At 43.3% G+C, this 24,519-nt stretch overlaps 1 protein-coding gene across 3 annotated transcripts in view; it reads right to left on the bottom strand.

Annotated features, from left to right (window-relative positions):
* enpp4 (ectonucleotide pyrophosphatase/phosphodiesterase 4) overlaps positions 1-24,519 on the bottom strand; it is a 49,888-nt gene that overhangs the window by 19,639 nt on the left and 5,730 nt on the right. The window contains exons 1-2 of one of the 3 annotated variants that reach the window (XM_068024562.1): positions 3,658-3,746; positions 1,921-2,813 (exon numbers count right to left, since the gene is read on the bottom strand). In XM_068024562.1, coding sequence (XP_067880663.1) covers positions 1,921-2,749 — 829 coding nt within the window. In that variant the 5' untranslated portion in view covers positions 2,750-2,813; positions 3,658-3,746. The other 2 variants (XM_068024577.1, XM_068024571.1) reach the window with 2 other exon arrangements.

Here is a 24,519-nt window from a genome sequence, read left to right as displayed (position 1 = left end):
CAGCAAGCCCAGGATAGAGATGTGAGCATGAGAGCAGGGGGGAGTGTTGAAATGGCAAGCAACCGGAAGCTCAGGGTCCTGCTTGCGGACTGAGCGGAGGTGTTCCGCAAAGCAGTCACCCAGTCTGCGTTTGGTCTCCCCAGTGTAGAGGAGACCGCATTGTGAGCAACGAATAGAGTATACTACATTGAAAGAAGTACAAGTAAATCGCTGCTTCGCCTGAAAGGAGTGTTTGGGGCCTGGGATAGTGAGGAGAGAGCAGGTTAATGGGCAGGTATCCCTGGTGCTCTGGCCAATATTTATTCTACAATCAACATCATAAAAACAGATTATCTAGTTTGTTGCTGTTTGTGGGAGCTTGCTGTGTACATATTGGCTGCTGTAGTTCTTACATTACAACCATGACTACACTTCAAAAGTGATTCATTGACTGTAAACCGCTTTTCGCTGTCCTGGGGTCATGAAAGGTGCTATATAAATGCAAGTCTTTCTTTTTATACTTGAATCCAGGGGGACAGCTCTGTTCTGACATACAGTGCCATCATCTAATTAATGTGCAATGTATCTATAATGAAGAATTAGTAACTGGAACATGATCATAAGTGTTAGCAGTATGTATACAAGAATTAAGGTATCAAGAAACTGCTACACAATTTCAATTCTGATTTGGTTTAGAACAGAAGTTTTCAAACTGGGGTCTATGAGGGAATCACAGCAAGCATATGAAGTTGATTTCTACCCATCATATTCCTGTATTTGTTGACCTAACATATTTTGGTTACTGTATGGTGTTACGACCAGGTGAAAAAGAGGTCTAGGGTTCCCTTTCAGCCTTCACCTGGTCTTACTGTAACAGGGTTTAATTTTAAACACACCATGTTTTTAGCTCCCCCTTGGTGAATCCTTGTTCACCACTTTCCAATTATAAGTCAAAGAAACCAGCACAAACAGGCTTTCTTAGGTTTAAAGAAAAGTTGAAATTTATTAAACATAAACTTAAACTCTAATTTGGTTAATGCCTACGGATACACACCGCACTCCATGCTAGCATGCATACGTAATACTTACATGCAAATAGAGACAGAAAAGAGAAGAAAAATAAAGTGGAAAGGTTTGAGGCAATATCTGAAGAGTTGTTGTTACGGTTCGTCGAGCTCACCATAGAGTCCTTGATTGTAGGTAGATCTTGCTTTTCGTTGGGGCCCACTAGTTGTCTTAAACCTTGTTCACTGTAGGAGACTTTTCACTCTTGGGGCTCATGTGTCTTCAGTGGATTCAGAGGCTTGTGAGAAAGAGATGGGAGCAGACAGGAGAGAGATCTTCTTAATCCAGGAGCAAACAGCTTTCTGCCCACTCTATTTGTACAAATTCAAAAAACTCAGATTGCCCAGCAGGTTAGTCATGTGACTAGCTGGTTTGACCATGTCCATTTGTGTATTCGGCCATCTTGGCAGTCAACCTGGAATGCAAGCTCCCCCACCTTCAATGTCTGGTAATCAAAGTCCATTGTGGGTTGAATGTGTCAGGGAATGGCTGCTTTGTCCTTCCAAATACTGTCTAATATGCAAATGTCCTTTCCAGCCACAGCTGATCTATTTAACAAGTCCTTTCTTCACTCCAGAAACAGTTTAAAATCAATGTTCACGACAAAATTAATGTGCCTCATTCTTGGCAGGTGGGGGCCTGGCATGACAATGCTCATAAAATGAAATTTCTGCTATGATATTTTTTCTTTGAGTAGCTGTACATTGTCTTTCAAAAAATCTGCCATTGAGCAGGACCCTGCATAGAAAGGTTTGAAAACCTGTAATTGAGAATATCAAGTTCAACTTCTTACGCCCAAATTTATTCATTACCTTCTTTTAGAAATAACTTAAGTCTATAGTTGATCATTAATACTGTATACTTCTCACTACTTACTTGTATGGGGCAATATAGCTGTTACTGGAGAGTAAGTCACCTCCGAATAGTTACCACGTCCAATGCAATTATCCAGTTTTATAACTTTCTCTGGAGAACATTGTGCCATCCCATGATCACTGGTGAGAATTACATTAACTGTGTTCCAGAGTCCAGTCTTTTGAAGTTGATCAATTAAATAGCCAACGTGATCATCCACTTCCTTCAACATATCGGTCAGTTCTTTACTGTCGGGTCCATAACGGTGTCCAGTGGCATCTGGCTCCTCCCAATACAATGCACCAAAATTAATGGGTTCTGTTGCGTTGGAAAACCAGTCTATAATGTGGTCAACTCTCTTATTGAATGTGACGTTGGGGTCATATTTCAAGTAATAGGAAGGGATTTTATTCTGTATTAATACATCAGTCCCAGGCCACATTACTCCACCACTCTTGTGCCCTTGTTGCTCATTAGTTATCCAAATCGGAGTGGCCTCATTCCACCAAAATTGATCTTTATCTTTGGAAACTGAAAAGTACTTTTTGGTGGCTGCATCATACATATTATTAGCCACAATTCCATGGCTTTCTGCATAGCGTCCTGTGACAATGGAATAATGATTTGGGAAGGTTTTGGTAACAAACACATTTGTTACATGCTTCACATGGGCTCCATCAGCAATCATTTTCTGAAGGTTAGGAAAGCTGTAACGCTGAAGATAATCAGCCCTGAATCCATCAAAGGACACGAGAAGTAATCTAACGTCTGAGTTGCTTGTTGCATTATTGCAGTGGCCCTCAAGTAATCCAGATATAAACACCAAGAAATAAACCCAGAAACTGTGCATTATGGGATAGTTTTCTGAAAGCTGCTACTGTCTTACAAATCGTCTGAGAAACCTACTTGGTACACTGAAAAATACAAGACAAGTCATTAAATCGCAGATACAGTAATAATAAAGTGACTGCCAACACTTTTTATACTTCCAAATGGGTCTCTAAAGAAAAAATATATTTACAAAAGGGTTTCACATGACTGTTCCTAGTAGAAATTGGGAGATCATCTTTTGTCAGCGACAAACACGATACCAAGAATATAATACTTGTCCCTGTATCACACATTATGTGACAAAATAGTTCAGGCTATTCGTCCAACACGGCACAATATGTTCGAATAACTCACTTGAAAACAAATATTAGAGGGGCAAATTGCATATGGAAGTTAGAGTTTTACTAACTATGTAAACAGTTATAATTGAACCATAGAAAATATTTCAAGCACTCCCAGGAGTTAGGAAAAATCTACTCCATTACCTCTGCTATACCATATTAGAAAATGTCTGAAAATTTATGACTCTATTTGTGCTGGATTGGAAACTTTTGAAATGAGGCTTTTAGTTTTATCAAAAATAAGTGAACAATTTGAATCACAAATAATCAGTCACACATAGCACTGAGTTCAATTATTGCACCCTTTCCTATAAATAACCATGGCAAAGTATCTTGCTAAGACAATCTATCGTAGCAATACACTTGCAATAATCTACAAAATTCATTTGACCAGCTTAAAAAATGAGCCTATCAAAATTATTAAAATTGAAATATTAATACAGCACTGTTAACCTTTATCTTGTGGTCCACAATTTCTCAGCTGAACAGGCATTGTCCTGCTTATGTGACACAGCCATATGGGGAAGATAGCTTTGGGTTTCTCCTTCCTGTTTAAAACAACAGCACTGATAATCTGTAGACACACCTGCATATTTCATAACTTTTATTTCATGTAAGCTCCCATCCTGTTCTCCCAAGATAATAATTAGAAGACGTGGAGATTTTTGCACAGCTGCAAAGTAAAACACAATTGGATAAGAGTCATATTCAATGAGGCAAGATTTTATCTTGTGAAAGCAACAGCGGTCTTAAGAAGCTGAGAATCATATGGGCCCGGATTTTATGGTCAGCTGCAAAGCAATGATGCTCGCTGCTTACCTCAAAGAAAACTGCCCACAAAGATCAAGCAATCTCTGTGGTGCAGACCTTTCCTTTCCTGATGGCAGTTTAAATCTGGGGCTAAGTCAAGGGGATTTTCAGGTGTGCAGCAGCAGTGATGTCAGCAAGCAGGGCGAGCAGCCAATCATATTAAAAGACAGCAAACCAGGAAGTTAAAAGCGCGTTATCACTTTTAATATAGATTTTCAGATCGTGAAATAGATGATTGTGATTGGATTTAGATGGAAACTAAAATATCAATGTAAGCAAACTTTAAAAAAAAGTGGAATTATCACAGTGGGGAAATTTAACATTCCATGAATATAAAATTATATTTTCAGGGCCAGTGAGGGTGTTTAGCAGTTATTATGAAATTAGTATGCCATTAAAAACAACAAACTGTACCTTTTATAAGGATTTTTACAGCTAACAGCAAAAATGATACAAAGTTCTTGTCAATTCAATTGATTTCCCATTGGTTGTAATCAAGGGGGGAATCTCTCTACAACGCACCCTCTGGAGAAAGGTAGGACCCGATATTAACTCCATGCAAGTGAATGGGTTTTGAGCAACTTAAAATCTCGCCCGCAGAATCACTGGCAGCAATTTCTGGATTCCAACATTATTCTATACGTGTGCGGGCTCCCGAAGTTGCTGACAGTTTCAGTTGAATAATGACAGCAAACGCTGACAGTTTTGTCACCATTACCACTGCAGAATCTGGGCCATTGTGTGCTGAAAGGCTGATGGATTTAAGACTCCGAATCTGCAATAGCATCGAAATTAGTGTTCTTCATTATGGTGCAGATTCCTGGAATACTGAAAAAAGTTGGGAAGAAATCGGCCAAATATCCAGTTTGGATCACAAAGGGCCCTATTGTTTTGCCTTCAGCTGATGCTATTGTATAATTGGGCAGTACTCAAGAGTCTGGGACTATATATGGGAGTGGCTGGATCTGCATCCTAGAGAATAGCTAAGGCAGAATCAAAACTTGTCAGATAAAGTTTTCTGCAAATCTGGGGTTGCCCAGAACATGAATTTTGACACGAGTGTTCAATCCCTGCACAAAGCTGGTTTAAATATTCTCTTGCATTGAGAAGCATTTTACAGGGTGTAGCAATATATCATAAACATATATGTCGCAGTCTTAAGAATGTATATTTTTAATAAAATAGTATTTTGATGTTTGAGATGAACATATAGCTAGCTTCACAGTTTGCTTTCTGAAAAAGAAATCCACCATTTTTTTTGTCACTAAAATATCTAATATCCAAAATAAGGGTTTAAACAAAAAATACACATTTCACAATAACTGTTAAATTCAGGGATAGAAACATAGAAAATAGGAGCAGGTGTAGGCCATTCAGTCCTTCGAGGCTGCTCCGCCATTCATTATGATCATGGCTGATCATCCAACTCAGCAGCCTGTTCCGGCTTTCGCCCCATACCCTTTGATCCCTTTAGACCCAAGAGCTATATCTAACTCCTTCTTGAAAACATAAAATGTTTAGGCCTCGACTGCTTTTTGTGGTAGCAAATTCCACAGGCTCACCACTCTTTGGGTGAAGAAATTTCTCCTTATCTCAGTCCTGAAAGGTTTACCCCGTATTCTTAGACTATGACCCCTGGTTCTGGACTCCCCCACCATTGAGAAAATCCTTCCTGCATCTACCCTGTCAAGTCCTGTTAGAATTTTATAGGTTTCTATGAGATCCCCCCTCACTCTTCTGAACTCCAGCGAATATAATCTTAACCGATTCAATCTCTCCTCATAGTCAGTCCCGCCATCCCAGGAATCAGTCCGGTAAACCTTCGCTGCACTCCCTCTATAGCAAGAACATCCTTCCTCAGATAAGGAGATCAAAACTGCACACAATATTCCAGGTGTGGTCTTACCAAGGCCCTGTCTTATTGCAGCAGGACATCCCTGCTCCTGTACTCGAATCCTCTTGCTATGAAGGCCAACATACTATTTGCCTTTTTTACCGCCTGTTGCACCTGCATGCTTACCTTCAGCGATTGGGGTACGAGAACACCCAGGTCTCGCTGCAGATTCCCCTCTCTCAGTTTATAGCCATTCAGATAATAATCTGCCTTCCTGTTTTTGCTACCTAAATGGATAACCTCATATTTATCCACATTATACTGCATCTGCCATGCATTAGCCCACTCACTCAACTTGCCCAAATCCCCCTGAAGCCTCTACGCATCCTCCTCACAACTGACCCTCCCACCCAGTTTTGTGTCATCTGCAAATTTGGAGATATTACATTTAGTTCCCTCATCTAAATCATTAATATATATTGTGAATAGCTGGGGTCCTAGCATCGATCCCTGCGATACCCCACTAGTCACTGCCTGCCATTCGGAAAAAGACCCATTTATCCCTACTCTTTATTGCCTGTCTGCCAACCAATTTTCTATCCATCGCAATTCACAACCCCCAATCCCATGCACTTTAATTTTACACGCTAATCTCTTATGTGGGACTTTGTCGAAAGCCTTCTGAAAGTCCAAATAAATCACATCCACTGGCTCCCCCTCATCAACTCTACTAGTTACATCCTTGAAGAATTCTAGTAGATTTGTCAAGCATGATTTCCCTTTCGTAAATCCATGCTGACTCTACCCGATTCTATCACTGTTCTCTAAGTGCTCTGCTATAAAATCTTTGATAATGGACTATAGAATTTTCCCCACTACCGATGTCAGGCTGACTGGTCTATAATTCCCTGCTTTCTCTCTACCTCCCTTTTTAAATAGTGGGGATACATTAGCTACCCTCCAATCTGTAGGAACTGTTCCAGAGACTATAGAATCTTGGAAGATGATCACCAATGCATCCACTATTTCTAGGGCCACTTCCCACTCTGGGATGCATACCATCAGGCCCTGGGGATTTATTGGCCTTCAATCCCATCAATTTTCCCAACACCATTTATCTACTAATACTGATTTCTTTCAGTTCCTTCCTCTCACTAAGCCCTGTGTTCCCCAAGATTTCTGGTATGATATTTGTGTCCTCCTTTGTGAAGACAGAACCAAAGTATGCATTTTGTTGGTCAGCCATTTCTTTATTCCCCATAATAAATTCCCCTGTTTCTGACTGTAAAGGACCTACATTTGTCTTCACCAATTTTTTTCTATTCACATACCTATAGAAACTTTTAGAGTCAGTTTTTATGTTCCCCGCAAGCTTGCTCTCGTACTCTATTTTCCCCTTCTTAATCAATCCCTTGGTCCTCCTTTGCTGAATTCTAAACTGTTCCCAATCCTCAGGTCTTTCGTTTTTCCTGGCAAATTTATAAGCCTCTTCCTTGGATCTATTGCTATCTCTAATTTCCCTTATTTGGCTCCCTTTCCCATTTTACTTTTGCGCCAGACAGGGATAAACAATTGTTGCAGTTCATCCATGCGCTCTTTAAATGTTTGCCATTGCCTATCCACCGTCATCCCTTTAAGTAACGTTTCTCAATCCTTCATGGCCAACTCGCGCCTCATACCTTCGTAGTTTCCTTTACTAAGATCAGGACCCTTGTCTCAGAATCAACTACGTCACTCTCCATCTTGATGAAGAATTCGATCATATTATGATCGCTCGTCCCCAAGGGTCTCGCAGTAGATTGTCAATTATTCCTCTCTCATTACACAATAGGCGCCAACATGTTGCACCATGGACGTCTGACAAAATTACTGACAGCCACGGACATGGAGACAATTAATCTGTATATAAAGTGAATAGCCAATCTAATGCCATTAAAACACAGTTGATTTAAAACACATTTCTCCCTATTGTTTTTGCTTGCATAGATAGTCAATGTCTGCCTGCACACAATGTAGCAAAGAATTCAAAGAGCACAGTGGCGCAGTGGTTAGCACCGCAGCCTCACAGCTCCAGGGACCCGAGTTCGATTCTGGGTACTGCCTGTGTGGAGTTTGCAAGTTCTCCCTGTGACCACGTGGGTTTTCACCGGGTGCTCCGGTTTCCTCCCACAGCTAAAGACTTGCAGATGATAGGTAAATTGGCCATTGTAAATTGCCCCGAGTGTAGGTAGGTGGTAGGGAATATGGGAATAGGTTAGTATAAATAGGTGGTTGTTGGTCGGCACAGACCCGGTGGGCTGAAGGGCCTGTTTCAGTGCTGTATCTCTAAATCTAAATAAAAAGATGTCCATCTGTCAGGAGTGATCTTGATCTCTTTCTCTCCCCTCTCCCTGTCTCTCCCTCTCTTCCCATGTGAGTCCCCCTCTATATCTGTGTCTGTCTGTCTCCTCCCCCACCCCCACATGTCTCTGTCCCTCTCTCCCCACCCCTGTGTCTCTGTCCCGTTCTCTCTCTCCACCCCCGTGCCTCTGATTCTCTGTTCTTCTCTTTCCCCGCCACCCAGTGTCTCTGACCCTCTCTCTTCCCCAACCCGCAGCCACCCCCACCGTGACTATGACCCTCTCTCTCCCCATGAACCCCATGCCTCTGACCCCACTCTCCCTTCGCCCCCCGCAACCCCCCGTTTCTCTCTTTCTGTCCATCTGTCTCTCTCTCCGTCAGTCCCCATCTCATGAGTCTCTCTGCCTCGTGAGTCTCTCGCTCTCCCCCTTTCCCTCTCTGTGTCTGTCTCTCCCTCTCTCTCTTTCCACCCCCCCCCCCCCCACCCCCCGCCAACCCTCATGTCTCTGTCCCTCTCTCTCTCTTCCTCTCTCCACCCCGGTCCACCACCACCAACCCACCCCCCCCACCCCCCCCCACCCACCCCCTGTCTCCAACTCTCTCTCTGTCCTTCTGTTTCCCCACAACCTCATGTCTCTGACCCGCTCTCTCCCCCAACCCCCATGTCTCTGACCCCCTCTCACCCCAAACCCTCCCATGTCTCTGACCTCTCTCCCTCCACACCCCACCGCCTCCCCCCCCCACCCCCCACCAGTGTCTCTCTCTGTCTGTCCCTCTCGCGCTCTTTTGGTCTCCATCTCTGTGTCTCATGAGTCTCTCTTTCTCCACCACTCCCCCCTTCCCTTTTCTGAGTCACTCCCTCTCTCTGTGCCCCACTCTCTTTTCCTCCTCCACTCTCTGTGCCACCCTCGCTCTTGCTCCCTCTGTGTCCCGCCCCCCACTCTCTGTTTACTCACCTCAACTGGTAAATGAAGGCTGCAAATGTACAATAAATGCAAGGAAGTTCTTTGCACAGAGAGTGATAAACACACAGAGTTTCATAGAGGCAAGAATCCTGGAATCTTCTAAGGAGTAAGTAACACAAAATCCAGCTCAATGGAGTACTGCTTCGACAGATTGCTTAACTTACGGCATTTGGTGAGTGAGGGAATTCGGCACAGTAAAGGAAAAAGTGCTCTTCTGGTATTTTACAGAACAAGAAGCAGTCTAAGTGGGGAACAGGAGACAACAAAATCTGGCAGCAGCAGTGACAGCTGATAAATCAGAGCAGGGAAAGAATGGACTTTCCACTGTGTTTTCCCCAAAGTGAGGAGTGGTGTCAGAGGACAGCAGGTTGGTGAATTTTTAAGGATTTGTTTTTCTCTCTAATCTCGAGTGGCTGTTTAAACTAGCACCGGGAAACTATAAAGCACTGTACTAAATTTACACTTTGGATTAATAAAATGTCAATCGGAATAAGTACAACAGTAAGTGAAGGAATAAGAACATTAGCACATATCAAATCTAGAGGCATTAATTAAAATTATTAGTTTATACAAGGTACTACCTGGATTATAAGAGGGTGTAGAGATTGTTTCTAAGATCATGGATAGGAAGCTGCAACCTGTTGCTTGCAATTCATGCACTACGTAGGAATTTCAGGACACTTCATGCGTATTGGGGGACCACGTGTAGGAAGTGTATCCAGCTGCTTGACCACGAGTTCAGCATTCCTAGCTTAAGGGGCAGCTGGAATCACTGCGGAGAATCAAGGAGCAGGAGAGTTTCCTGCTTCATATATTCCAGGAGGTGGTCACCCCACAGACAGAGAGTTCAAGTTAGTAGATAGGTGGCCATCTGGAAGAGGCAAGAGGTGCAGGAGTTTTTGGGGTGTGTGCCACTCTCAAACATGTACTCAGCACTGGAGTTTGCTGTGAGTGAAGACACCTTGAAGGAGTACAGTCCAGACCATGGCACGAATGCACAAGGGACTGTACAGAAGGGAACAAAGACCGGGAATGCAGTTGTTATAGATTCCATAGTCAGGGGGACAGACAGACATTTCTCTGACAGTCATCGTAAGTCCCACAAGGTATGTTGCCTCCCTGGTACCAGGGTAAAGGACGGAGACGGTGCGGAATATCCAGTAGAGGGATGGGAGTGAGCTAGAGGTTGTGGTATAAGTCGGTATAACGACATGGAGAGTGCAGGTATTGAGGCCCTATGGGTCAGATTTTCAGGAGCTAGGGAGGAAATATAAAAGTAGGACCTCCCAGTACCACCTGCTAGTGATAATAGAAATAAGAAGATAGGGAGGAGGGAGGGCTTCAGATTCTTGGGGCATTGGGATCATTTCTGGGGCAGAAGGCACCTATTCAAAAAGGGACAGGTTGCACCTCAACAGAACTAGGACTAATGTCCTCAAGGGGAGGTTCACCAGTGCAGCTGGGGAGGGTTTAAACTAAATTGGCAGGGTTTAGGCACAAGCATATAGAAGTAGAAAAGGAGGATAAGGTACATGAACGAGTAAGAGTGTTGTATAGCACTAGAGAAGGAAGTAGTGCCATATTAGATAGGAGAACAAAAAGGAATAAAAATAAAAAAGGTCCTAGGCTCAACTATCTTAAGCTGCTTCATCAATGACCTTCCCTCCATCAAAGGTCAGAAATGGGGATGTTCGCTGATAAGTGTACCATGTTCAGTACCATTCAAAACTCCTCCAATATTGAAGCAATCTGTGTCTATATGCAGCAAGACCTGGACAACATTCAGGTTTGGGCTGATAGGTGGCAAGTAACATTTGCGCCACATAAGTGCCGGGCAATGACCATCTCCAATAAGAGAGAATCTAACCATCTCCCCTTGACATTCAACGGCTTTACCATCGCTGAATCCCCCACTATTAACATCCTGTGGGTTGCCACTGACCAGAAACTGAACTGGAGTAGCCACATAAGTACTGTGGCTGCAACAGTAGGTCAGAGGCTGGGAATCCTGAGGCGAGTAACCTACCCCCTGACTTCCCAAAGCCTGTCCGCCATCTACAAATCACAAGTCAGGAGTGTGATGGAATACTTTCCACTTGCCTGGATGAGTGTGGTTTCAACAACTCTCAAGCTCGACACCATCCAGGCAGAGCAGCTCACTTGATCAGCGCACCCCATCCACCATCTTAAACATTCACTCCTCCAACACTGATGCATAGCGACAGTAATATCATCTATAAGATGCACTGCAGAAACTCACTGCACCACCTTCGGCAGCACCTTCCAAATCTCTTCCACCTAGAAGAACAAGGACAGCAGACGCACGGAGATACCATCACCTGCAAGATCCCCTCCAAGTCACACACCATCCTGACTTGGAAATATAATTATCATTCCTTCATTGTCACTGGATCAAAATCCTGGAACTCCCTCCCTAACAGCATTGTGGGTGTACCCACACCAGATAGACTGCAGAACCACCTTCTCTAGGGCAATTAAGGATGGGCAACAAATGCTGGCCTAGCCAGCGACACTCACATCCCGTGAAAGAACTTAAAAAACTACCAGGTATACAAAGATTGGTTTAGAATGCATGTATGTAAATAGACAAAGTGTGGTGAATAAGGTTGGTGAACCACAAGCATAAACAGCTGTGTGGGAATATGATGTAGTGGTAATAATGGAAACGTGGCTTAAAAATTATGAGGACTGGGTGTTTAAGATTCAGATAGTGTTCAGAAAAAACAAGGAAGGAAAAAAGGAAGGTGAGGTGGCAATACTGATAGGGAAGACATTGTAGTATTGGAGAGAGAGGATGTCCTTGAGGGGGCAAAGATGGAATCCATTTGGTTAGAGTTGAGAGGCAAAAAGGGCATGATCACAATCCTAGGAGTATTATTTAGGCCTCCAAATAGAGTGAGAGAGTGAAAGAGAGGGAGGAGCAACTCAGCAGGGAAATCACAGGGATGTGCAAGAGCTATACAATGATAATATTGGGGGGACTTTAATTACACAAATATGGATTGGAATAATGTAGAGTAAAGGGTAAGGAATAGAAGAAATTTCTCAAATGTGTTCAGGAGAACTTCCTTGACCAGTATGTTCTCAGTCCAACTAGGAAGGAGCATTGCTGGATCTGGTGCTAGGAATCAAGTGGGTCAAGCGTCTGTGGGGAACACTTGGGTAAGAGTGATGATTGTATCATAAGATTTAGATTACCAATGGACAAGAGCAAGGAGCAATCTAAGGTAGAACTTCTAAATTAGAAGAGGGCTAACTTCAATGGGATGAGAGGGGATTTAGCCAGGGTAAAATGGAACCAAAGATTGACAGGAAAAATTGTAATGGAACAACGGGTGATCTTTAAGAAGATGATGTTTCAGGTACAGGCCAGGTACATTCCAACAAGGGTGAAAGGTAAAAGAATGAAAGCCAGGGCTCCTTGGATGACAAGAAAGATACAGAATATGATGGAGAAAAAAAAAGAGGGCGTATGATACATGTCAGGTGAATTCTTCAAGTGCGAATCAGGTCAAATAAAATAAGTTGAGAGGGGAGATGAAGAGGAAAAAACGACTAGCAAAGAGAGAACATAAGAATAGAATGGCAGTTAACATAAAAGGGAAGCCAAAAATCTTCTATCACCACGTAAATAGTAAGCGGGTAGTAAGAGGCGGATTGGGGCCTATTCGGGACAAAGAGAGCGATATATGCTTAGAGGCGAGGCTAGAATACTTAGAGTATTTTGCGTCAGTGTTTACTAAGTAAGAGGAATCTGCGAAAAATAAAATTGTTGAAGTGAAAATGGTAGAGGTAATGGACGAGCTGAAAATTGATAAACAGGATGTACTGGATAAGCTGGTTATGCTTAGAGCAGGTAAGTCACCTGGTCCGGATGGCTTGCATCCAAGGTTGCGAAATGAAATGGGAGTGGAGATAACGGAAGGGCTGACCATAATCTTCCAATCTTCCCTAGATAGGAGGGAGGTGCCAAAGGATTGGAGAGGGGCAAATCTGACATCCTTATTCAAGGAAGAGTGTAAGAACCTTCTTAGCAACTACAGGCTGGTCAGTTTAAAATCTATGGTGAGTATTGTTTTAGAAACAATAATCAGGGGGGGGAAAAAAATCAACAGCCACTTGGAGAGGTTTGAGTGAATTAGGGAGAGCCAGCATGGATTTGTAAAAGGCAGATCTTGCTTGACTAATCTAATTGATTGGCCAGAATTTTACACCCCCTGCAGGAGTGGGCTGGAGGCAGCGGGGACATAAAATTGAGTGGGAGGCAGGGGATGCCATTCCCATTGCCTTCCCGCCCCAATTTTACGAGCCACGGCAACAGTGACAAACAGCCCACCCACCCCAGACCAATTAAAGGCCCTTAAGAGTTTTCTCCTGCCGCTGCTGGTTTATTACCAGTGGCGGGCAGGCAGCTCAGCACTTCAGGAGGCCACTCAGTAAAACTTGGCAGCTTCCTTCGGGCTGGGGGAGGGATCCTCCTACACCCCACAGGGGGAGGGGCCACGGCACAAGCCATCCCCACTGCACTACATTCCTCCACTCCCCAACCAACCCCACTTTGCCTCACAGGAGCCCTGCCAATTATCCCCAAGGTCCCACACATTTTCCTTCATTCCAGGACCGTGTCCCTCTTGCACCTCTGGCTGGGTGCAGTCCCAGCAGTGACCACCACTCCCGATGGTGCTGCTGGGCCTGAGAGCTGCCAGCCCGCTGATTGGCCGGCAGTACTTGGAGGCGGGACTTCCTGCCTCAGAGGGATGTAAGTCCTGCCTGAGGCCAATTAAGGGCCTGGGCCACATAAATTCAAAGCCTGGCTTCCAGGCCCAGCGGAGATGGGCTCGCCCCCAACTTTTTGGCTGGTGGGCGGAGCCTCCAGCCTAACGAAAATTCCAGCCTTCTTTTTGATGAAGTAACAGAGAAAGTTGATGAAAGGAAAGCACTGGGTATTGTCTATATGAATGTTAAGAAAGCCTTTGGCAAAGAACCACATACAAGGATAGTTAACAAAATTGAGGCTCATGGAATAGAGTGGTCAGTGTCAGTTTGGATTTTAAAAAACCAGATTAAGGACAGAAAACAGTGAGTCACGGTAAATGATTGTTTTTCGGACTGTATGGTAGGCACTGGAATTCCCCAAAGGTCAGTGCTAGGTTCACTGCTTTTTTAATATATAAAAGACTTAGATATTGGAATACAGAATAAAATTTCAAAATTTGCCGATGATACCAATCTTGGAGGTGTGGCAGTGAGGATGATACCGATCGACTGCAACAGAGCATAGATAGGCTAGGAGGATGGGCAGACAAGTTGCAGATGGAATTTAATACAAAGAAGTGTGAGGTGATACATTCTGGCAGTAGGGATAGGGAGAGGCAATATAGACTAAATGGCATATGGGATCTTGGGCTTCATAAATAGAGGTATTAAGTACAAAAGGAGGGAAGTTATGCTGAACCTTTATAAAGCTCTGGTTAGGTCCCAGCTAGAGTATTGCATCCAGTTCTGGTCGCCACACTTTAGGAAGGATGTGAGGGTTCTTGAGAGGGTGCAGAGGAAATTTACTAGAATGGTTCCCGGAATGAGGATTTTAGCTACTAGGTTAAGTTGGAGAAGCTGGGGTTAATCTCCTTTGCTCCAAGCAGGAGGGGGTGCAGATTTTACAGAGGTGTACAAGATTCTGACAGGTTTAAGATAGGGTTGACAAAGAAAAGCTGTTCCCATTAGCCGATGGTGCAAGTACTAAGGAACACAGATTTAAGCTTTTTGGAAAGAGATGCGGGGGGAATGTGAGGAAGAACTTTTTTTTTAATGCAGGGAGTTGGAATGACCTGGAACTCACTGCCTACGAGGGTTGGTGGAAGTGGAGAAAATGAATGATTTGAAAAGAAAATCGGATGGGCACTTGGGGGAAATAAACTTGACAGGGCTAGGGGGATAAAGTGGGGGAATAAGACTGATTGGATTGTTCTACAGAGAGCTGGCATGGACTCGATGGGCCAAATGCCTCATTCTGTGCCGTAATAACTCTACGAGTTGGTTTTCCTCGATGAATAAGCTAAGTATGGTCAAATGCTGTCTCAACTATATCTAACTTGTGACGTATAAGGGAAGTTAGGGAGTTTTTGTTTTCACCCAAAGAGTAATGGGAGTTGAGAAGTGATTGAAGCAGACATTAAAAATGGATTCTGGTGACAACCAGATTGCTTCTGGAGAGGGGAGATACAGAAATGTGGTTCTGACAAAAGCAAAACATGTTTTGGTCAATGATGTATTGTGCTTATTGACACTATTCTTCCAAGTCAGAGTTTATGTATCTAGCATCAGAAATTATCCAGTCTGATATACACATCAAGCTTAAGTACAAAGGCCCAGATTTTAACTGCCAACACCTGGAGGAAAATCGGACCATGGGGCAGTTAAAATAGCGGGAGTCACTTACCCGCACCACTGCTTCCTTCCCATTGTGAGCCCATTCTACTCTTTTGAACAGAGCACCCCAGGAAACAAGCATGATCCCGATTTAAATATATGGATCGGGGTCTGATGATGTTTCAACTTCAAGCTGAGGCCTGAGGGGAGGGTGGATGTCACCTCCATGTCAGACAAAACTGCCAGGAACTGGAAATTGGGCCAGAAGAGGCCCAGAAGGCAAGATTAAAGTAAAATTTTCAGGTTTCTTTGTGGGTCATAAGGAGCAGGATTGCTCCCCCACCTCGCAAGGTAGTCTTCAGCCTCCTTTGCTCCTAACCTCTAACCACCACTCCCCCCGATCGCAGCAAGACCCTCAACTAACTGCCGGAGTCGGTCCCTGCTGTTCCCTGGCTGTGGCCTCCTGCCACTCACTCGTGCTCACACCTACCATCCAGGCTGTCATTTTGGCTGGCTGTCGGGCAGTTTATTTAAATGAGGCCTTGCTGTTAAGATCCATACAGCCTCCACATTCCTGGCCTTGCCAGCTTTTACCCGCAATACCGTGTTCCCCCAATTCCCCATTAATACCGGGGCCAAAGCGTACTTCAATAAGACCCTCATGTGCAAATAGGGATTGCTGCATAGTCCTTGGATGGGACACTTCTGACAGTCATCCAGAGTGTTTTAGGGTCATTTAAAACAAATGGGATTTCCTCAAAGTTGCTAATGGTAAATTTATTCTCGGTAACCATTCACAATTGGGCGGCGCAGTGGTTAGCACCGCAGACTCACAGCTCCAGCGACCCGGGTTCAATTCTGGGCACTGCCTGTGTGGAGTTTGCAAGTTCTCCCTGTGTCTGCGTGGGTTTTCTCCGGGTGCTCCAGTTTCCTCCCACAAGCCAAAAGACTTGCAGGTTGGTAGGTAAATTGGCCATTATAAATTGCCCCTAGTATAGGTAGGTGGTAGGAGAATATAGGGACAGGTGGGGATGTGGTAGGAATATGGGATTAGTGTAGGATTAGTATAAATGGGTGGTTGATGGTCGGCACAGACTCGGTGGGCCGAAGGGCCTGTTTCAGTGCTGTATCTCTAAACTAAACTAATACTTTCAAACAAATGAACAAACTTAATTCTCGATAGCAACTCTGCAACAATAATACATTATTTCAAAAACTGAAATCACAAACCCCTTTCTTAACTGGTAAATTGGCATCAATTTCCATTTGATTATTCAGCAATAAAAATTCTCCATATCCCCATCAGATTATGCAGTTGGTGTCTCATTCTAGTCAAGTAGCTAAATCAAATAAGATGGAGATGACGTCAGTATCTAATGGTTAATTTTTGCAGCACCACACAATGAGGAACTGGGTCGTGCATCAGTAATATCATAAACATTTTTCTGATTATACTGGTCTGCCCTAATTTCCAATTCTCTGCAGTAGTTTGGTGTCTTTTACAGCCAGCATTAGAACTTCAACAAATTTGATGGTTCCTCTTCCTAGGCTAGAAAGGACAGATGCTACACATTGATTTTAAATACAAACATCTGGGGCAAGATTTTACATTTTGGGTTGGGACCCCAACATCAGGGGTTCCGACTCCATACTCTTGTCGGGTACGATATCGATTTTGCCGCGGGCCAATAGGAGGCTCTCCAGCATGGAAGGAGCTTGAGCCTGCTGTTACAGGGAAGGGAGAGAGAGGGCGCCTCCATCTCGCGGCATTCTCTCAGCACTTTTAAAATTTTAAAGTGAAATATGGCCATGGCTGCCAGGCCACATTGTGGAGGGGAATCCCTCCACAGGGCGGCCTGCGGCCACAGCTGTGGCCAGGGAGGCAGGGGAGACATGCAAAGGCATCCCACAGCACTGGCCCCACAGTCTGCAGCAAGGAGACCACCTCCAGGCAGCGTCCGTGCTTATACAATGCCGTAAGGAGCCCACAGGCTGACTGGAAGATTCCAGTCGGCCTCTGATCAATGGACTCAGTCGGCTACCCACCACTTCCAGGGGGTGAGCCATTCTGCTCCCCATCTGACGTCCAGGAAAATGGCTCGGGGACGGGATGGTGCCGGCAAACTGGCCCACCGGAGTGAAACTAGACAGCCACCCACCTCTGTTCCTGACCCCATATCGAGAAGAAAATGTCTGCAAAATTATCTCAAAACATACCCAATAGCATCTTTTAAGTTGCTACTAAAACACCAGACATTTCAACAAAAATATGCAACTCCAGAAACTGAAAATGTTAGAAATATGCAACAGCTCCATTAGCATTTGAAGAGGGAAACTGTCAACCACTGAATATTTGTAAAACAGGAACTATGTTTTGGACATAATCGACGTAGCAAACCACAAAAGCTGGGGTGAAAACGAAAGCGGTACCAACAGAATGGGGAAATACCAGCAAACACGAAAGATCTGAAACTATAAATTTTGCTAAACAGTAACACAAGAATAATAAATGACTTCCACAGCCCCATTTTCCTCTCCAGTTAACAATATAGTCAGATTAGCAGTCTTTTCACCTATTGCAGGTAACATGATTCCACCGCACGTCAGCATCTGATCTGACCTGCCAGGAACTGGTCCAGGAGAATCCAAAAACTGCAGGAAGCAGACTTTAAACATGAAGGTTGATTTTCAGATTTGTGGTCCTAATAGGTAAGGATCCATACCAAGGTACTTAAAGGTATTTGCTTAAACGTCATAATTTTCTTATCTCACTTGACTATGTTTGCAGCCCAGGTCAAGGACGCTTCTTACTGATATTCCTAAAGCACTCATTACAGTAATTCAAACTTGGCAGGTCACACCAAATGATAATGTGCAGTGGAATCGTGTTACTTGCAATAGGTGAAAAAGCTGATGATCTGACTGGAGCATTAACTGGGAAGGAAAACTGAGCTGTGGAAACCATTTATTATTCTTGTACCTCAAATCTAGTGAGTTGTGTTGCAGTAAATGCGGTTTGATTTCTGATCTGCTTATTCTTGTCACAAGGCCAAAAAAGTGTATTTTATACTGGAAAGTTCCCTTTTACAGAAGCTTTAACCATCACACAACAAAACATCAGTTATTGTACTATTGGTTCACATGAGCTCTGCCATGGTTATATGACAAAACAGCAAAAAGTTATATTGTCAATCCTAGAAAATACAAATCTTTTCTTTTCCACACACACGCACACCGAAAAGAGACGGAATTGCATTTATATAGCGCCTTTCATGATCACCGGATGGTCTCAAAGTGCTATACAGCCAATAAAGTACTTTTAAAAGTTTAGTCACTGTTGTAATGCAGGAAAAGCGGCAGGCAGTATGTGAAAAGCAAACTCCCACAAACAGCAATGTGATAATGACAAGATAATGTGTTTTTATGATGTTGATTAAAGGATAAATATTGGCCAGGACACCCCTGCTATTCTTCAAAATAGTGTTGAGGGATCTATTACATCCAACCAAGCAGATGGGCCTCAGTTTAACATCTTATCAGAAAGAGGGCATGTTTGATAGTGTAGCACACCCTCAGTATTGCAATGGAGTGTCAACCTTAATTTTTGTGCTCAAGCCCTGGAGTGGGATTTGAACCAAGAACCTCATGGCTTAGAGACAAGAGTGCTAGCAACTGAGCCACAGCTAACACATCAGATAGTTAAAAACAGAATAAATACTTGAAATGGAGTTTGGGAACAGAGAAAAGTTTGATCTCCAGTCACACTTGGGTCTCATGCTGCACATGGGTCTGTGCGAGAGATTTCTGGTTCAGAAACCAGTTAAATTTGTTCTTTCATCCACAGAAGAAAAATGTAAAATATCAGTCAGACCACACTTAGAGCATTGCGCCTGGTTTCAATCATACTCCCAAAAGACAGAACCACTACTAAAGTTTAAAAGGTGGTCAACAAGAATAGCAACATCGCAAGTCAGTGATGTGGAAATGCTCTTTACCGGAGATGCCGGCATTCATGAGTTGGTACGTAGACGCATATGATGCTGATGTGCCTCCATCGGATGATAACCGCAGGGAGACGAGACGCTCCGAGGTTGCTACTGGTGGCTCAATTGACTGCATCAGACGGTTTCTCACTGTGAGGCCTACACCATGCTCACTCGCATGCTCATTCCAGGACACACAGTTCTCACATTTCAGCTTCCAAGCCGAAAGGCTACCTTCCTTTCTTTGCTGTGTAGCCCAGTCATGGCTTTAAGAGGTGCAGACTTGCCTAGCATCTGCATCCTCCTCTCGACCTCGTTGGCTGATGCCCAGAGGAAAGATGAAAGCCTATACGTCTGAAACCTATCCAGTCACGTGAGTTGCCAGAAGATGCTGACTTGAGGAAAACACCAACCGCCTAATGAGACTCCACTCCAGATTTTGTTGGGTTTATTCCCTTAGCCATTAGCTTTTCATGTTGTTATTGTTGTTGCTTTTATTAATGTTGAAGGCTCCAACCGACAGGGCAAAGTTCACCACAAACATGGATGTGATCTTGTCCTTTAAATTTGTGAAGGGAGCAGCTCTAGGTTGCTGCTTCTCACCTCCAAGTTGCCACCTCCATCCCCCGAACCCTCCAGCTACTTCGCCCTCAGGTGGTCAGTCTGAGATGACTGTAAGTTGCTTAGGAGTGAACTCAGCACAGATTTTCTGGCCAGAACAGGCTGAAGCTGAAAAAAAAACAGTACAACCAGTGGCCAGCAGGAGACTGAAGTCTCTCATCACAGTAGTGGTGGGGGAAGGGCAGTAAACTGATCAAGGCACAGAAGTTGGGTCTTGCGTTATAACCAGTGTAGTCCAGAGCAAAAGTGTCTTCTTGATGTTGAGAGAAGTCCAGGAATTTGAAGCCAAGTTTGAAAGAAGACCTAGATCTAGATTTTTCCAGACCTTTTTCACAGCTCACCTTTGGCCAATTTACAAAACGTGCATAGGATAACATTAAGCTGATCTTAGGACCAAGCTGATGGTCTATAAGGCCTGTGTTCTCAGCACCTTGCTGTGTGGCTGTGAAACATGGACGACTTACAGCTACCAGGAAAAGAAACTCAATAATCTCCATCTTTTGTTCACTGTCTGCAGTGCATTATGGATATATCCTGGGGGGACAAAATCACAAATGCAGCAGTCCTCTCAAAGACAGAGCTCCCAAGTGTTTTGGCACTAATCAAACAGAGGCGGCTTCGGTGGATCGGACACGTCCACAGGATGGAAGACAGTCACATACACAAGGACCTTCTGTATGGTGAGGTATCTGGGGCCATATGACCAGCGGGCTGCCCAAAGCTCTGCTTCAAGGATACTTGCAAGCGTGACATGAAGGCCCTAAATGTCAACTATTGCACCTGGGAGTCACTAACTGGTGAAAGAGGGAAATGGTGACACATCCTGTGGACTAGTGTGCATTATTATGACGACCAGTTGCTACAGTAGCTTGGCAACAGACACCAAAACTGAAAACAACTCACAGCATCACTTGGCAGCTTCACGTGCAGCACTTGTGGCAGAACCTGCCTCTCAAGGATTGGCCTTCACAGCCATCAGCAAAAGGTACACCAAGAGAAGACTCCCCATCTAAATAGATTGTTTGCTGTGTGTCCATCATCTTTCATAGATGAAAAGATTCAAACCAAGTCAGTGAACTATGAAAGATAACTTGGTTTCCCTCTCCAGAGATGCTGCCTGATCATCTGAGTGCTTTCCAGCATTTTCTGTTTCACTTCAGATTTCCAGCTTCTGCAGTATTTTACTTTTGAACTATAAAAGATGCTGTGACAAAGCTAGAATTTGTCCTCATTTGACAGAAGATGGTATGGGTAACAATAATGAATAGTATGGTTTGCAGGGTTTGGTAGCCATATGGTTATGGTACGGAAGAGTAACCCAGAGGTTGAGAGTTCAAAACACATTAAGACAAGTTGTGAAACTGAATTCAATTAATCTGGTAATTTGTGGGCAAGCACCAGAAAAATATAATTTAAAAATCCAACAGGCTCACTAGTGTCTTTCTGGGAAGGGATCTACTCTCCCTGGGCTGGCCTATATGGGATTCCAATCCCACACTACGTCATTGACTCTCAAAGCTCTCAAGGCAACTAGGGGGTTGGCTAATACTGCTCACATTTCAAGAATTAATACAACTGGCGCCAAAAGGACATTATTATAATACAAGGAAACCTTGAGGTAAGTGTTCCATTATTCCTTTAAGCATGGTACTCCTTTAAGATGTGGTTATGTTTTCAATGTACCATGTGACTTCTACTCTGAGTCTGGAGAGAGTAGGTGTTCAGACCAGACCTGAGTAAGACTGCTCCGAGTTGTATACCTGCAGTATAGTTGTAAATAAAGAACCCACGTTATGTATTAACTGATCCCTTATGGTTTTTTTGTATAGTCAACACTAACACAAAGAGAAGCAAACAGAACAGTAAATGTAACTCTTCATAATCTAAGCTGACATTTCAGTGCAGTACTGAGGGAGGGCTGTATTGCCAGATGTGATGTTTTTCGAATGAAATGTTTATTGAATCCTTTCTCAGGCAGACATAAAGCTGGAGTAGGGGAGTTCTTTTGGTGTCCTGATCAATACTTAGCCCTCAAACAACACTACCAAAAAATAGGTTAATTGGTTACATTGATCACATTACTGTTTGAGGGACCTTTCTGTGCACAACTGGCTGCCGTGCTTTCATATTTTACAACTCTGTCTGCATTTCTAAATGTCTTCATTAGCTCTGAGCACTTTAGGATGTCCTGAATTTATGAATGTTTATAAATACAAGTTCTTGCTTTCTTTGTTTTACACTTCAGTGATTCTGTAAACCACCACTCCCGACATGACATAGGCCTACAGGGAGGACAACTGTGCATAAATTGCCAGAAATTTTGAGCTGCGAGTTCCTCTCATCATTCGGAGTGTTTGATCACAGAATCACCTCTTCAGAACTTTCATCCATTGCATTCAAATAATTAAACAAAAGCCACGCAGCATTATTACTAAGCACTCAGCTATTTTCTTTACATGAGGATCTTGAGACATTATCGAAATGCAGCTCATTATAATGGGTTTTCTGCCAGGGCACAAAGTAAAAATGAACTAAGCAGGTCTGGTAAAAAATTTCCAAGTGAGATGGCAAATTTGAAAAACCTGTTATTTTTATTTCCTTATAAATTTAACATTCACAAATATCCTGTTAGTGCTCGTTACATTACATAGATTCAAAACTGAAAACTACAGTACAAAGAAGATTAAAGTTATTTTTTCTTCAATACTAATCACAGAAATCAGAAGTGAGCTATGGCACTGAATATTTACTATAGTAAGCTTTCAGGCTGTTTTCAATGTGGTCTGTCTTTCTGAAGACTTTTCTTCTTTATAGACATAAATCAAGCATGTTGTTAATTGTCTGGATTAGAATTAGTATAATATGATCAGTATGGTTTGATTATCTAAATAGTATTTCACGTCATGAGGTGGAATCGCTGGAAAATTCTCTTTTTTTAAAAACAAGTCTTGTGTTAGGCTGTTACAAAACCAAACTTACTGCTGGGTCCATTAAATTTAGAGATCATCAGACCTTGATTTTCATGTCCAGCCAATTACCAATAAAGTAACAACTGTAAGTACAGAATGCGAACAAAATCTCAAATTTGTAGTTACCAATATTTTTGAAAGATGAATGCATCTCCTGCAGCTTTATGGCAGAAAACACAAAAAGTGAAAATTAAAGCAGAGAGGATTAAGAGGAGTAAAAACAAGAAATGCTGGAACCACTCAGCATCTTTGGAAAGAGAAGCAGAGTTAACGTTTCGGGACAGTGACCCTTCTTCGGAACTAGCAGACTTAAGAGGAGATTTGATAGAGGTGTTCAAAATCTTGATATAGAGTAAATAGGGAGAAACTGTTTCCAGTGGCAGAGGGCTTGGTAACCACAGGACACAGATTGTCACCAGAGGTGACACGAGAAAATGTTTTCTTTTCTCTTTTACACAGCGGGTTGTTGTGACCTGGAAAGCACTGCCAAAAGATTATTGAATCTGCTTCCAATAACAACATTCAAATCAGAATTGGATAAATACTTGCAGAATAAAATTACAAGGCTGTGGGGAAAGAGGAGAACGGGATTAACTGCTTAACTCTGCCAAAGAGCCGGCACAGGCACGATGGTCCAAATTCCCTCCTTCTGTGCTGTATCATTTTACAATTCTATGAAATAGGTTAGATCAGAAAGGCAGGCCTGACCCAAGAACAAGACAGGAGACATGAAGGTAGGAAGCATGCTAGGTGCAGGAAGATGGCCGCATCCAAAGGTGGTCCCGATACGTAGAAGGAATAGATAAGAGGTAAGATGAGCAATAGTCAGTACAATGGAAAAGTTTGTGTGATCTGAGAGCTGGTGGATTTGTGCATGGCTAATTAGAGGGCTATTTTATAGCATTCAATTTTTTTATATTTCTAGGACTGTCAATAGAAGTGAGGGTGAAATTGGCAGAATTGCTCATGCTCACTGTCCGTTTTCTGGTTTTGAGATATGATCAGCCTATGCTAATCACATGGCATTATTAGTTACAAAATCACAGAAGCAAACAGCACAGCCTGGCTTTCTAATAGAGCAATACAATTAATCCCACTCCCCCGCTCTTTTCCCACAGCCCTGCAAAGCTTTTCCCTCTGTAAACTGACATGGGGGAGGAATGTAAACCTCCAAAAACTTGTGGGTTTGGTTCAGGTGGGAGGTCAAAAAGCTCAAAATCTGAAACAGGAACCCAACCTGTCTCGATCCCGCCCACCTCCAGTAAAGAAACAGGTGATCAATCCACTCTCAAGAGGCAGGCTGGCCATTTAAAATATTTTAATGAGGCTGTGTGCCTTCATTTTAACAGCGATACTATTTTTAAGCAATAAAAACAAGAAATGCTGGAACCACTCAGGTCTGACAGCATCTGTGAAAAGAGAAGAGTTAACGTTTCAGGTCAGTGACCCTTCTTCGGAACTGACAAATATTAGAAAAGTCACAGGTTATAAGCAAGTGAGGTGGGGGTGGGGCAAGAGATAACAAAGGAGGTGGAG

Source organism: Heterodontus francisci, chromosome 3 (assembly GCF_036365525.1).
Source record: "Heterodontus francisci isolate sHetFra1 chromosome 3, sHetFra1.hap1, whole genome shotgun sequence".
NCBI lineage: Eukaryota > Metazoa > Chordata > Chondrichthyes > Heterodontiformes > Heterodontidae > Heterodontus > Heterodontus francisci.
This window is presented reverse-complemented; position numbering and strand designations above follow the sequence as displayed.